This window comes from Prionailurus bengalensis, chromosome D3 (genome assembly GCF_016509475.1).
Source record: "Prionailurus bengalensis isolate Pbe53 chromosome D3, Fcat_Pben_1.1_paternal_pri, whole genome shotgun sequence".
Classification (NCBI taxonomy): Eukaryota; Metazoa; Chordata; class Mammalia; order Carnivora; family Felidae; genus Prionailurus; species Prionailurus bengalensis.
Window position 1 is genome coordinate 30,059,818 of NC_057356.1, and position 15,749 is coordinate 30,075,566.

The 15,749-nt window shown below is 46.9% G+C and overlaps 1 protein-coding gene across 2 annotated transcripts in view; it reads left to right on the forward strand.

Moving 5' to 3' along the window:
* SMARCB1 (SWI/SNF related, matrix associated, actin dependent regulator of chromatin, subfamily b, member 1) overlaps window positions 1–15,749 on the forward strand; it is a 34,290-nt gene that overhangs the window by 14,765 nt on the left and 3,776 nt on the right. For both annotated transcript variants that reach the window (XM_043558240.1, XM_043558239.1), the window contains exons 6-7: window positions 4,432–4,598; window positions 11,339–11,529. In XM_043558240.1, the coding sequence (XP_043414175.1) occupies window positions 4,432–4,598; window positions 11,339–11,529 (358 nt within the window). The remainder of the gene's footprint in view (window positions 1–4,431; window positions 4,599–11,338; window positions 11,530–15,749) is intronic.

A 15,749-nucleotide genomic window follows, 5' to 3' on the forward strand; every position in this document is an offset into this window, starting at 1 on the left:
AACTACATGTCCTTCAGAACCAGGACATTCTTCATAACCAAGATTTGTCTCCAACCAGCTTTTGGTAGGTATCAGTTAACAGTGAGTTCAAGATTATCTTCTCTTAGAAGGACATGAAAGAGAGTTTATCTGAATTGCTGGTGAATTATAGCATCATTTGTCTCAATAGCTAGCCTCCTTGGGGTGTGTTAAAATTCTCCAGGAAGAATGAGCTGCTGAACAAGGACACATTGATGCCAGTTTGGCCCCACTGGGGGCAAGGGAATCCTAGAGCAGGGCCAGGAACTGCATCAGGAAAAGGGGTGGAATCTGCTCCTGCACACAGGCCAAGGGTGATCAGGGCCCTGCTGGTTAACACTACAGGGCATGGCTACAGGAAGCAGGTTCTAGAGATATATATCCACATGTTCACTTTGGATGCTTAAAAACCCCAAATGACAGATTCAACAAGCTGAGTAGATCTCAGCAGTATAAACCCAAAGAAGTCCATGCCAAGATGCATCCTAGTTAAACTTCCAAAAACTAACACAAAAGATCTTGAGAGCTGAGAAAAATAACACCTGACTTCTAAAGAAAGACCTGGAATAACTGCTGATTTCTCATCCGAAACCATGGAGGCTGGAGGACATGGCACATGGTTTTTCAAGCACTGAAAAAAAATAACTGCCAATCTTGAATCTTACACCCAGTAAAAATATCCTTCAGAAATGAAGGGGAAATCCTCAAATGATGGAATACTGTCACCTGTAGACCTAACCTAAAAGAAGGGAGATGATAAAAGAAGAAACTTTGGAACATTAGGAAGAAAGAATATGATAAACAAAACTATATGGGTAAATACAATAAGCTTTCTTTCTCCTCTTAAGTTTTCTAAATTATGCTCAGCAGTTGAAGCAAACCTGATAATGCTGTCTGATGTGGTTTTAAATGTATGCAGAGGAAATATCTTTCTTTGAGAAGTAAGCTTTCTGTACTTAACTTGAATTGGTGAAAATATATACATGGACCTGAATGAAAGTATCACATACCAAAAATTTTAAGATATAGTTAAAGTAGTGTAGTTTGTAGTATCAATTTGTAAAGTAGGGTAATTTGTAGCATCAGTGTTTATATTAGAAAAGTAGAAAAGTCTCAAGTCTGTAATCTAAGCTCCCACCTCAAGAATTGAGAAAAAAAGCAAAATGAAGCCAAGCAGAAGGCAGGACATAATAGAGCAGAAGTCAGTGAAATTGAAACTAGAAAATGATGGAGAAAATTAATGAAAACACAGCTGATACTTTGAAAACATCAGTAAGGGGGTGCCTGGCTGGCTCAGTTGGTGGAGCATGTGACTCTTGATATCAGGGTTGTGGATTTGAGCTCCATGTTGGGTGTAGAGATTACTTAAAAGTAAAAAAGAAAGATCAGTAAAATTGATAAACTTAGCAAGATTGACAACAAAAGACAGAAACAAAAATGATCAAATTCAGCAACGAAATGGGCTATCACTACAGACCTTGCAGATATTGAAAGGGAGTATTACAAAAGCTCTACCCACATAAATTTGAGAATTTAGACAAAGTGGATCAATTTCTTGTAAAAAACAAGCTACCACAATTCACTCAATATCAAATAGATAGTTTGAGTTGTCCTATCACTACTAAGAAATATGATTCATAGTTTAAAACCTCCCCAAAAGGAAATCTCCAGGCACAGATGGTGTCTCTGGAGAATTTTACCAAACATTTAAAGAAGAATTAATATAAATTATCTTGCAGTCTTCTCCAGCAAATAAAAGAGGGAACACTTCCCAGTAACATTTTACAAAGCTAGAATTACCTTGATCTCAAAACTAAAGACAGTACAGAAAAGGTAAACTATAGACCAATATCCCAAATGATTATAGACACAAAAGTCCTTAATAAAACGTTAGCAAACAGAACTAGATATAAAAAGAAGTATACACCACGACCCAAGTGGGGTTTGTTGTTCCAGGGATGGATATCTAGTTCAATATTTGAAGATTGATCAATGTAATCCACTATATTAACAGACTAAAGAAGACAAGCCAGATATCAGTTGATGCAGAAAAAGCATTTAACAGAGGCACCTGGCTGGCTCAGTCATTAGAGCATACAACTCTTTTTTGTTTGTTTGTTTTTTAATTTTTTTTTTAATCTTTATTTGCTTTTGAGAGAGTGTGAGCAGGGGAGGAACAGAGAGACAGGGAGACACAGAATCTGAAGCAGGCTCCAGGCTCTGAGCTGTCCGCACAAAGCCCGATGTGGGGCTCGAACTCACGAACCGTGAGATCATGACCTGAGCTGAAGTTGGATGCTTAACTGACTCAGCCACCCAGGTGCCCCTAGAGAATACAACTCTTGATGTCAGGGTTGTGAGTTCAAGTGCCGCATTGGGTAGAGAGCCTACCTAATTTAAAAAAAAAAAAAAAGCACTTAAAACATTTATTCTTGGTTAAAAACTCTTAAGAAAAATGGGAATAGAGGAAAACTGCTTCAACTTAATAAAGAGCATCTGCAAAATATCCTATGTCTAACATTTATTTAATGGTGAGAGACTGAATGTTTTCTGCCTATGATAAGGCAAAGATACCTGCTCTTATCACTCTTGTTCAGCTTAGTGTTGGAAATATTAGCCAGAGCAGTAGAGGGCAAGAAAATTAAATAAAAAACGTACAGATCAGAAAGAAATTAAACTGTCCCTATTTGTAGATGACATGACTCTCTGCATAGAAAATCTCAAGAGATCTACAAAAAACCCTGCTAGCACTAAGAGTTCAGCAGGGTCACAGGATACAAGATAAACATGCAAAAATCAATTGTATTTCTATGTACTGTTGGTGAACACATGGACATTCAGAAATACATTACCATTTACAATCACTCAATAAGAAAAGGAATACTTTGGTGTAAATCTGACAAACATGTTCAGGACTTATATGTCCAAAACTACAAAATACCAATAAAAGTAATTAAAGATCTCAATACCATGTTCATGGATTAGAATACTCAAGATGTCAATTGATATACAAGTTTAATGCAATTCCTGTGAATATTTCAGCAAGGCTTTTTGTACATATAGACAAAATTACCTAAAATTTATATGGAGGGGCACCTGGGTGCCTTAGTCAGTTAAGCATCAGACTCTTGATTTTGGCTCAGGTCCTGATCTCACAGTTGGTGCATTCAACCCCGCATCAGGTTCTGCATGGACAGTGCAGAGCCTGCTTGGGATTCTCTCTCCTTCCCTGCCCCTCCTCTACTTGTGCTCTCGCTCTCAAAATAAACTTAAAAAATATTTTAAAAAATAACATTTATACAGAAAGGCAAAGGAACTAGAATAACTAAAGCAATTTTGAAAAAGAAGGACAAAGGAGGAATCACCCTCCCCAATCTTGTCTTCATATATAGCTACAGTAATCAAGGCTGCATATTAATCCACAGTTCTCTCAAAATAAAAAGTTTAATATAATAAAATGCTTTGCACAGTGTACTCGTAGGGTGCTTCATAGGACACTTCAGCTTCATGCTGCGCTCTCCAAAATTATACTTGGCTTGCTGTATGAGTTATTGATCATAGGCTGGTTGAGTGTTCTGGGTCTGTCCTGATGGTATTGTTAGGATGGCTGGTCTCTAGCCCTTCTGGGCCAGTGAGGAAATATGGGGTCAGTTGTTGAGCAGACCTGGTTCTTGATGACAGAATCATACTATGTGCTAATGAAGTGATTCATCCTTGGCCACTGCCTTGTCTGGCTCATCCCAGAAGTGGTGCATGGTCATTAGAGTTTGGGTTACAACAACAGGGCAGAACAGAGAGAAAACATTTGACCACATGGGCCCTTCTTGTAATCTGGCCAGTTGCAGATGGTCCCTACAAGTTCACACCTGGTGTGGCTACATTTCCAGGAGGCAGGGTCCATTACACACCTGCATGTCTGTTACGTGTGTGTTGCCTGGAGAGTCAGAAACAGAGGAAGGGTCTGTGAAAAGCCACAGAGCAGCCTAATATCTCTGAGGGATTTTTTTATTGGTGAGGAAGTGGCAGATGGTTGTGTGCCCGTGGGACACTGACTTTAAAGTGATTTATCTGGAAGGAAGCTGTTATTTTTCTCGGGCTTCCATAACAAAGTACCAGACTGGATGGCTTAAACAACAGAAATCCATTTCCTCTTATTTCTGGTGTCTAGAAGTCCCAGATCAAGGTGTCAGAGGATGTGTTTGTGCATGAGGGCCAGGAGGGGGTGGTGCTCATCCTGTGCTTCCTCCCGCAACCCCATGTTGGGAAGGGCCACCCTCAGTTGTCATTCTCTTCATCCTCAACTTTGTCAGGGAGGTCTAGCAGAGGAGGAAGGGGATGGGAGGTTGGGGCCAAACAAGGTGAGGTCAGGTCCTGCAATCAGTTAGCAATTCCTGTCCTTTCTCCTGATTTCAGAGAAGCTGATGACTCCTGAGATGTTTTCAGAAATCCTCTGTGATGACCTGGATTTGAACCCTCTGACATTTGTGCCAGCCATCGCCTCTGCCATCAGGCAGCAGATAGAGTCCTACCCCACAGACAGCATCTTGGAGGACCAGTCAGACCAGCGTGTCATCATCAAGGTAGGCAGCTCCTGGGTGGGCCATAGGGTGCTGAGAGTACACTGAGGCCTTAGTCAAAGCCTGTCTTTGGGGTCCATGCTGTGGGATCAGACTTCTGGAAAACCATCTTTTGGGTAGCTCGTGGCTCTTTACCCCAGGAAAAGTATGGGCTGATTTCTTGGAGGAAGGTCTCATATTCTGCATGTCTTCAGGGCACCACCAGGCATTGAGCAGAGCCCAGGTGGTGCTCCAGAGGAGATTATGCCAGCTGCCAGGCAGAGCAGGGAAGCCCATAGTGAGAGGAACAGTGGTGCCACACTCTTCCTGTGGACTGGCTGGGCCAAGCACACCTCATACCATGTAGTAACCTGCCTCAGGGCTGGGGGGAGATGCTGCCTTGCCTGTTGTGTTACAGGTGAAGAGGTTGCCACATGGAGAGGTGAGGTCACGTGCCCCAGACTGCCCAGCTGAGAAGTGAGTGCTGAGATTTGGGCCCAGGCCTGCCTGCCTCAGAGCCTGCTTGGTGTGAAGTGGTATCTCATTGTGGGTTTGATTTGCATTTCTCTGTTGATTAGTGACGTTGATTAGTATCTTTCAGGTGCCTGTTGGTCAGTTGTAGATCTTTGGAGAAATGTGTGTTCAAGTTCTTTGCCTTTTTTCAATCAGATTTTTTGTTCTTTTGTTGTTGAGTTTTATGAGTTCTTTGTATATTCTAGTTATCAATCCCTTATTATACAGGTGATTTGCAAATATTTTCTCTCATTCTTTGCGTTTTTACTCATTTGATAGTGTCCTTTGCTGCATAAAAGTTTTCATTTTGATAAAGTCTGCTTTGTCTTTTTGTTTGTGCCCTTGGTCTCCTATGTAAGAACTCATTGCCAAATCCAATGGCATGAAGCTTTTTTCCTGTTTTAATAGTTTTATAGTTTTATCTCATATACTTGGGTCTTTCATCCATTTTGAGTTAGGCAAGGGTCCAACTTCATTCTTCTGTGTGTGTGGATAGCCTGTTTTCTAGCACCATCTGTGGAAATGACTATCCTTTCTACATTGAATGGTCTTAGCACCCTTGTTGAAAATTATATGCCTGTATTTTTGAGAGTTTATTTCTGAGCTTTCTATTCTATTGGTCTATATGTCTTTTTATGTCAGTACCACACTGTGTTGATTACTGTAGCTTTGCAAAAAGTTCTGAAATGGTTCGAACCCACGAACCACGAGTCAAGTCAGACACTTAACTGACTGAGCCACCCAGGCACCCCTTTCAAGATTGTTTTGACTGTTCAGATTCTATTTAAGTTTAGGATAGATTTTTATTCTATTTCTGCAAGAAACATTATTGAGATTTTGATAAGGATTACAATGAATTTGTAAATTTTTTTGGATAGTCTTGGCATCTAAATAATACTTAGTCTTGGGGCACCTGGGTGGCTCAGTCGGTTAAGTGTCTGACTCTTGATTTCGGCTCAGTCATGATCTCATAGTTGGTGAGTTTGAGCCATATCTTGGGCTTCATGCTAACAGTGTAGACAGAGCCTGCTTGGGATTCTCTCTCTCTTTCCCTCTCTCTCTGCCCCTCCCCCCATGCTCTCGCTCTCTCTCTTCTCTCAAAATAAATAAATAAACTTAAAAAGGTAATACTACATAATAGTAATAATAATACAATATAATAATAATATTTTGTAGTATTATTTCTTTAATTTCTTTGAGCAGTGTTTTATAGTTTTCATTGTACAAATTTTTCACCTCTTTGGTTAATTTGTAAGTATTTTATTCTTTTTAATGCTATTATAAATTAAATTTTTAAAAAATTAAAAAATATATTTTTTTAATCTTTATTTATTTTTGAGAGAGAGACAGAGTGTGAGCAGGGGAGGAGCAGAGAGAGAGGGAGACACAGCATCCAAAACAGGCTCCAGGCCCTGAGCTGTCAGCACAGAGCCCGATGCAGGGCTTGAACTCATGAACCGTGGTATCATGACCTGAGCTGAAGTCAGACACTGAACCGACTGAGCCACCCAGGCGCCCTTAAAAATTATTTTGTTTATTTATCTTGGTTTATTTTGAGAGAGAGAGAGAGAGCATGTGCACACATGCACAAGCCCAGGAGGGGCAGGGAGAAGGAGAGACACAATCCCCAGCAGGCTCCGCACTGTCAGTGCAGAGCCTGATTTGGGGCTTGAACTCAGGAACCATGAGATCATGACCTAAGCCAAGATCAAGGGCCGGACGCTTAACTGACTGTACCACCCAGGCGCCCCAAATGAAATTGTTTTCACATTTTTCAAATTTTTTTTCACATTTTTTATTGTTAGTGTATAGAAACGCAGCTGATTGTGTGTTGACTTTGTATCTTGCTGCTTTGCTGAACTTATTCGTTCTAACAGTTTTTTTGTGTAATCTTCAGGGTTTTCTATGTATAAGGTTATATCATCTGTGAGTAGAGATAACTTTACTTCTTCTTTTCCAATTTGGATACCTTTTATTTCTTTTTCTTACCTAATTTCTCTGGCTAGAAATTCCAGTACTGTGTTGAATAGAAGTGGCAAGAGCAGGCATCCTTGGCTAGTTCCTGATTTTAGAGGAAAATGTTTCAGCTTTCACTATTGAGTATAATGTTCACTGTCGGTTTTTTATATATGGATTTATTAGGTTGAAGTAGTTTCTTTCTTTTTGTCGTTGTTGACTGTTTTTATCACAAAAGGATGTTGAATTTTGCCAAATGCTTTTTCTGCATTGAGATGATGATGTGATTTTTGTTTTTCAATCTGTTAATATGGTTTATTACATTGATAAATTTTTGTATTGAACTATTTTTGCATTGCTGAAATAAATCCCACTTGGTCATGGTATATAATTCTTTTAGTATGCCACTGAATTCAGTTTGCTAGTGTTTTGCAGATTTTTAGATCAGTGTTCATAAGGAATATTGGTCTATAGTTTTCCTTTTTTTGTAGTATTTGACTTTGATACCAGGGCGGTGAATTATGAAGTGTTCCCTCCTCTTCAGTTTTTTGGCAGAGTTCGAAAAGGATTGGTGTTAGTTCTTCTCTCGGTGCTTGGTAGAATTCACCAGTGAAGCCATCAGGTCCAGGACTTTTCTTTGTGGGGAAGATTTTGTTTATTCATTCAGTCTCCTTACTAGTTAATTTCGTTCGTTCGTTCGTTCCTTCCTTCCTTCCTTCCTTCCTTCCTTCCTTCCTTCCTTCTTCTCTCTTCCTTCCTTCCTTTCCCTTCCTTCCTTTTCCTTCCTTCCTTCCTTCCTTCCTCCCTCCCTCCCTCCCTCCCTCCCTCCCTCCCTCCCTCCCTCCCTCCCTTCCTGCCTTCCTCCCTTCCTTTTCCTTCCTTCCTTCCTTTGTTCCGTGGAGCTTGAACTTGTGACCTGAAGATCAAGAGTCTCATGCTGTACTGACTGAGCCAGCCAGGTGCCCCACTAGTTAATTTGAGAGAAATACAAATCTGTTTTTCTTAACCCATTTTAGTTTCATATTATGGCCAACTAACAGGAAAAGGGCATGGGGCATCTGGGTGGCTCACTCAGTCAGCTGAATTTCTGACTTCAGCTCCGGTCATGATCTTGGTGTTTGTGAGTTCGAGCCCTGCATAGGGCTCGATGCTGTCAGCTTGGAGCCCATTTCAGATCCTCAGTCCACCCGCCCCCTGCGCTCTGCCCCTTCCCTGCTTGCATGCCTATGCTCTCTCTCTCTCTCTCTCTCAAAAATAAACATTAAAAAACAAAAAAAAGATAAAAGGCATAATTGAGAAAGAAGGGGAACTTCGTAGGAGACAAGTGGAGGGCAATGGGAGCCTTACCTGCTTTCTCATGCATAGCCTGTCCCCTCTAAAGGATGGCCCTGAGAACTCTGCTCTGTGCTGTGTCTTTGTCCTGTTAACTGTGGTGGGGATGTGGCCTTATGGGGTTAGCCACACCCACCAACATGCTTCCAAATGGATGGGGTTGGCCACAGGCAGGGTCCTCATGAGACTGACCGGTTAGCATCCCTGACATTTTTCTCAGAATTTTTCTTTTTCTTTTCTTTTCTTTTCTTTTCTTTTCTTTTCTTTTCTTTTCTTGTCCTGTCCTTTTCTTTCTTTTCCTTTTCCTTTTCCTTTTCCTTTTCCTTTTCCTTTTCCTTTTCCTTTCCTTTTCTTTCTTTTTTTTAATTCTGACAGGGCTTCCGAGCAGCCATACAGAAAGTGGTCAGGCAGTTGAAAACCTGTTTGGGGTTGCCACCATCTCTCCTGACCAGAGGCTTTCTTGGTGACTAGACACTTGTCAGCTGTTGGCCCCTTTAAGCCCTCCATCCCACCTGTAATCCCCACCGTGGGACGGTGTCAGCTGGTAGGTAGGCTTTGGGAGACCACCCCCAGGTTGGGTTCCCTGCCTGGTTCTGGCATGAGGTCTCGCTGGCACCAAAGTCTGACACGGCTGGCCCAGGGAAGCTTTGCTGCCGTGGGACAGTGCTGTGTTTATCAGGTCAGAGCCCTCATGGGCATTGTGACCTAGGGGACAGCACCCATCTTGTAAGTGAGGAAACTGAAGGTCACACCCAAGGTTTTGGTCAAGAGGACTCAAGGAGAGCTGGGTACTTCTTTGAGGATATTCTTCCTTGTATGGCTCCTGGGACACGGTGGAGGACAGGAATCTTTGCCATGGTGGCATCTGAGGAGTGTCTCTCTTCACAGAGCTGTGCCTTAGCATGGAGTGGCCACTTAATAGATGTTCTTGGGGTCTCTGGGACTATAGCTCAGACCTGGCTGCCTTTATGGGGGCACCTGGCCCAGGTTGGCTCTCTTCAGCTTCAAGGGTTTGGGGGGGACTCATTGCTTCTCCTAAGTCTAGCTGTCAGGCTCTACGGGGCTGGCAGACTTCTGTGAAGGTGTGTGTGGTGATACAGGTTGCGGCTGGGGAGCCTGGCCCCTGTGCTGCATGCCTACTCAGGAGTCCTGGCCCTGTCTCATCTCTGCACCTCCTCAGGGTCCAGCCGCTCCTGTCCTCACCACCCCACCATCCCTACAGCTAGATGGCTACCTCCAGTAAGGGTCTCAGTGGCAGCCAGTGTCTCTTCTGTGCTCCAAACAGGGCTTCCAGATCCCTCTCTAGAAGCTGGAGGCCTTAGGGCGGCCTCAGGCCCAACTTTGCTCAGGACCCTTCTCTCCGAGGAGCCACATGGCCTGCTCTGTCTGCCCATGCAGTTCTTCTTAAAATGCTGCCTCCCCCAGGAGGCCTTCTTGGGCCTCCTGGCTAACGTGGCCACCTCTGTACTTTCTGTTCCTCCCTTCATTTTCTTCTTAGGACTTGGTGATGTGTGACATATACCATGCATTCATATATTTAACTTGCTTAGGTGTCTCTCCCCAGCTGGAACATCCTCCACGAAAATGGTTTTTTGTCTGTCATACCCACCATTGCATTCCCTGTGCCTCTCCGTGATAAGCACACAATCCGTATTTTTTTAATAGACTCAAGCATTAATGACCAGTTGGCAGGGGACAGGCAACCCAGTCCACACGGTGGCTAAGATATGGCACCAGGCATGCCAGGTATGGCACCTGGGGCAGGGCTTGCCGGGCCTGGGTGTGGATGGCTACACCTGTTGGTCCTGTTTGTTTCTTTTTGATGTTTTTCTGTGGGCTGACTGCTGCATCATGTCTTTCTGGTCCTAGCGTGCCCTTGGGGCTCAGTGGGCATTCGTTTCCTGTGAGGGGAAGGGACAGCTCTTCCAGCTCCATTCTGTAAACCATCATTTCATTGCCCAGCATGAGCAGAACACAGAAATGGGAAAGGACCCAGGCTCATTGGCAGTGAGTGGAAGGTGGTATACAGGGCCCAGAGGTGCAGAGCTTCATGAATGGGGACAGGGAGTGGGGTCCCATGCTTCTTTGAAGGCAGTGGAAAGGCCCCAGTGGCTGTGGGCCCGGAGCAGTGGCCACCCTGATCTTTGTCTTGAAGAGCTGAGCACTCAGGGACAGTAGGGTGAATGAGCAGTACTGTGGCCTGGCCACAGTAGTACTGTGAGTAGTAGAATGAGCAGTACTGTTCACCTGGAGAGCAGTGAGGGGTGGTCCCAGTAGAGTACTACTGAGCAGTACTGAGCAGTAGAATGAGCAGTACTACTCACCTGGAGAGCAGTGAGGGGTGGTCCCAGTAGGAGGAGTCTCGTGGATACAGTGCCCCAGGACACAGCCAGACCCTCAAGAGTCCTTCCTGTGTGTCTCAGTGATGCCCTGTTTCAGAGCAGGCCTGCTCATCTGTGGGGTGAGGAGTAAAGATGGTGATTCTGAGTGCAGGTGTAAGTGGGGAGCCCTGGGTCACAGGCTAGGTTCTGTCTTGGTCTGGGTGCTGCACAGGCGGGGCCTGGACCCTCTTCTGGCTGTAGTTTACATGTCAGCAGGATATCTGCTGGGTGCGTGGTGGGCAGAGTTGGCTGTGGGCCTCTGCTGCCCACCCAGGCTTTGCCTGCACCTTGTGGGCTATTCAGGTGGGGTGTGCATCTAATGTGAGATGGGTAGCTGTGCCAGGCCTTGAGCCAGAGCCCCTTGTGGCAGCCCCAGGAGGTGCGTGGTGTCATCTCCAATTTCTGGATGGGGACCTGCGGCCAGAAGGACAAGGGCCAGCCCCAGTTCTCAGCTAGTAAGTTGTAGGCAGGGTCCAGCCCGGCCTGGTGGCTCCCTAGTGGGCTGTCTCATCTCCTTGAGGCCTCTCCAGGTAGGGTACAGTTCTGACTCCTTTAACTTGTGTTCTTTGGTTCTTGTCCCAGCTGAATATCCATGTGGGAAACATTTCGCTGGTGGACCAGTTTGAGTGGGACATGTCAGAGAAGGAGAACTCACCAGAGAAATTTGCCCTGAAGCTGTGCTCAGAGCTGGGGCTGGGTGGGGAGTTTGTCACCACCATCGCGTACAGCATTCGGGGACAGCTGAGCTGGCATCAGAAGACCTATGCCTTCAGGTAGGATCCCAGACAAGCCCCGCCCTCCTTTGTAAACCTGTTTTGGGGAAAAGACGTCTCCCTGTGTGTGGGACATGACAGCCTTCGGGTCTGTCTGGAGCCCAGAAAAACGGTCTGGCCATGGGCAGCCGCAGCCAGCTCAGCGGCAACTTGTTGGCTTGTTCCTCCCGCCTCCTGTGTCTCAGTGGTAGGGCTCCCCACCCTTACCATGGTGGGGGTGACTCTGAGGAGGTGGTTTATCTCCAGCACTCCCACCCCCTGCCTGGGACCATCCTCTGTTGCCGAAAGCCCCTCCACACCTCCACCCTGCCGCCACCTCTGTATTCTCCCAGACTTTTCCCTCTCTCAAGGTTGGGTCACCCACCCCAGGGTTTGTCATCTGATGGACTTGCCTTCTGTCTCAAACAAGAGCTGCTCCAAACAGCCCTCCCCAGCTTGTAAGAGTCAGGAGACCTCCAGCAGTTTTCTTTTTTACTGTTGCATCTTGCCAGTCAGAGACTTGTTGGTGAGCACCCATTTGGACTGGACCCCTATATAGGGTGCCGCAGAAGATAAAGAGCCACATCCAGGCTACCTGTGAAGGTGGGAGTATAAACAGAACATTCCAGACCGGTATCCTGTGGGTGGACCAGGGGACAGGGGCTCCCAGAGAGGCAGACATGGCCTTCCTATTGGTGGTGGCCCCACAGTGCAAAGTGTGGGCCTAGTAGGAGGTGGGGGGCGGTGGACGTGAACTGATAGTAGAGCTTGCCCGCCTCAGGACTGTTCCACCATAACTGGCCCTGTTCCCTGTGCTCCTTTTCCTCTTGGGAAAGTACAGTCTGGGGGTGGCGCTGAGTATCCCTGCATCAAAACAGGATGTTAGGATTTATTCCGCTCATCAAACTGTCATCGTCTACATTTGGCGATCATTACTCAAGGACCGCAGCTTAAAATGGCACATGAGGAGCAAGTACGAAGGTCTTTTTGCAAAGATAGGACAGTTAATGGAGCTCGTGCGTATGTTTGTGTCTCAGCTGGTTTTCCCAGAAATCCCAGGAGACTGCTTTCTTGCTGCTTCCTGTAAATCTGAGCAAGAGAGAAGGAATGACCGTACACCCTCAGGGCTTGAGGTCCCGGCCCTGGGAAACCACTGGGTTCTGTGGGGATCCGAGCACCGCCCATGCTCCAGGCATTTGGTCTGAGATGTCACATATGTCACCTTCCCGGAACCTCCCAGTGGCCCTACCTACCAGGTAGTCCTGCTTCACAGACAGAGCCCAGGCCCTGGGAGGAGGTGTCAGTGAGACGTGATGTAGTGTCTGGGTCCTTGAGAGCCCTGCTGGAGGTGTGGCCGTGCACGTCCGTTCATGTTGTATTTGAGGCAAGGCCAACAGGCCTGAAGACCTGCCTGGGGTGGCCCCGCTCCCTGGAATGCTCCTGGAGGTGGGAAGTGGTGATGTTGTACAGGTCACGAGAGTGAGTACCCCAGGTACCTGAGCCCTCAGATGCTGGTTGAGCCTGAATCCATGTTCTGACTGGCAGATGGTGTGTGTGGAGTAGGGAGTATTCCTGCTGCAGGACCCTGAGGGTGTTGGCACATGTGGCAGCATCCCTCCTGCTCTGACCCCTGGGTGACCCGAGTGTCCTCCTAAAACTCTTGTCAAGCTTCAGGCTGTCAGCAGTGTGCCAGATAGCTCCAGAGTAGTACCCCCTGGGAACTCTGGTGGTGGTAGATCAGGACTTACAGCAGATCCCCCCCCACCCCATCTCAGGAGCCCGTTAATGAATTCCATTTGGTGGACAGGGAGCATCACAGACCTCTATCCTGCTGCAGTCTGTAGTGCTGAGTGTGCAGGTTTCACATCCTTGGGATTGAAGGCAGGGCGGCTTACTGGGGACCAGGGTGAGCACACATCCCCTCCACAGCAGCCCAGGCCAGCCAGGTTGGAGGGGCACAGCCTGCCTGGGATCTGGGAGGCAGCCCAGTGCCTCTTTTGCATCGGGACAGCTGTTTGTGTTTTCCCAGCTGACCAGGCCTCGAGCTCTTCAGGCTAGGTCTGGCCCATTGTGTGTGCTGTGTGTGGTCTGGGCAGCTGGATGCTGTGGATAGAGCTTGCAAGACCGGAAGGGGAGGTTAGGGTCAGAGGCTGGCTTATTGTGGACTCCATCATCCAGGGAGATAGAACTATGGCCTTCTAAGGCAAGCAGGGAAGGGGATTGGAACTTATGTCTCCTGACCCTGACCCACATTCTTACCACAGCACCACACCATCCCTTGGGAGCTCTCTTAACTCTCCCTGGGGAGACCAGTGTCAGCCCTTCTCTCTGGGTTACTGCCTGGGGGAGGTAGAGTGGGCTGCCATGTCCCCACGGCCAGGGGCCACTTGGTCCATGGAGAGCCAGACCAGGAGCCCCCACCTGATCTCTACTGCACACAAGACTTGACACCTGCTGAGTCACATGACTCCTTAAAAGGGACTTTAAATTTTGGGCCTCTGTCATCCCATGTTGTAGATGCTCTGAATCCCTGCAGGCCAGTCCGTCTGTCTCCCCCTCACCAGACCTAGCCCAGTGTCTGGCTGCAGTGCTTGGTGATGGTGGTGTTGTGTCCATGGTGGAGCAGGGCATGCTGCTGGTCACAGGACATTTGTGGGGGGTGGGGGTGGGGGCAGAATGCCCACAAACTAGTCAGGGGAGTGAAGGCAGGCTGCTTCCTTTCAGCAGTGGGACAGGCAGGCCTGATGTGGGCAAGCCTGGGGGGGACACGCATGTGACAAACAGATTGGGGGCCCCAAGCTTCTAGAGGACAGAGCTGACCCAGAGTGACAGTGAATGACAGGAGGGGAAGGGCCTGGGCTGAGCAAAACATGTGGGAGTGTCAAACATTGACCCAAACCTGTGAGCTGCTACCTGGTTGGAAAGTTGCATCAGTAGACTTACTGGCACCTCCTGCAGGCCAGCCCTGTGCCTGAGGCTGGGGACACAGAGAAGAAACAGTACTTTGTCTAGCAGAGTGCACTGGAGGCTGCAGGCGCGAGGAGGGGAGCCACGGGTAGGCGGCATAGAACCTGGGGTGAGGTGGCCGGGCAGGGTGCTGACTGGGAGGAAGCTGGAGATGGGCAGAGGATCAGAGAGCCTGGTGGCTGGGATAGGTGGGGGACAGGGAGACAGTGTCACTGGCACATATCAGGGTCGGGAGACACCAGGGTCATTTTGGACTGGTTGACCATGAGCCACAGAGGTTACTCCTGGAACTCTGCCCTCTTGATGGCAGCAGGGTTTGCTTGCTTGCTTGTCTGTTTTTATAACAGCTGCATTGAGCTATAATGCAAATACTGTACAGTTCACCCATCTAGAGTGTGCCGTTCCTTGGTTTTCAGCATCCACAGAGTGGTGCCATCACACCATGACAATTTTACAACATTTCCATCACCCCAAAGGAAGCCTCACACCCTTTAGCAGCTGCTGCTGTGCCCCTCAAGTCTCCCAGCCCTGGGCAACTACTAATCTACTTGCTATCAACTTGCCTGTTGTGGATACTCTGTATAAATCGAATCATGTAATACATGCTCTTTTGTGGCTCATTTCTTAGTATCATTATTTCTGTGTGGCAGCCTGTATGGGAGCTTCATTCCTGTTTATGGCGGAGTACAGTGCCTTCATACACATGTGCCATATTGTGTTTACCCAGTCATGGGTTGACGGACAGTCGGGTGGTTGAACTTCTGGGCTGTGGAGAGTGGCACTGCTGTGAGCATTCATGTCCAAGTGTTTGTTTAAACATCCATTTTCAGTTTTCTTAGGTAGATCGTAGGAGAGGAATTGCTGGATCACGTGGTAGCTGTGTGTAGCATTTTGAGTTCCTGCCAGACTGCTTTCCAAAGCAGCCCACCATTTTACTTTTGCACCAGTAGAGTCAGGCTTCTTTCTCGTTTCTCCACATCCTCGCCAACATTTGTTACCTTTTTTTTTTTTTTAATTTTTTTAAATGTTTATTTACTTTTGAGAGAGAGAGAGAGAGAGAGAGAGAGCGCGCGCGCGCGCAAGCAGCGGAGGGGCAGAGAGAGAGGGAGACACAGAATCCAAAGCAGAGCTGTCAGCACAGAGCCTGACATGGGGCTCAAACCCATGAAGCATGAGATCATGACCTGAGCTGAAGTTGGACGCTTAACCGACTGAACCACCCAGGCACCCCTGTTAACCTGACTTTTTGATTCTCGCCATCCTAGTGGGGGAGG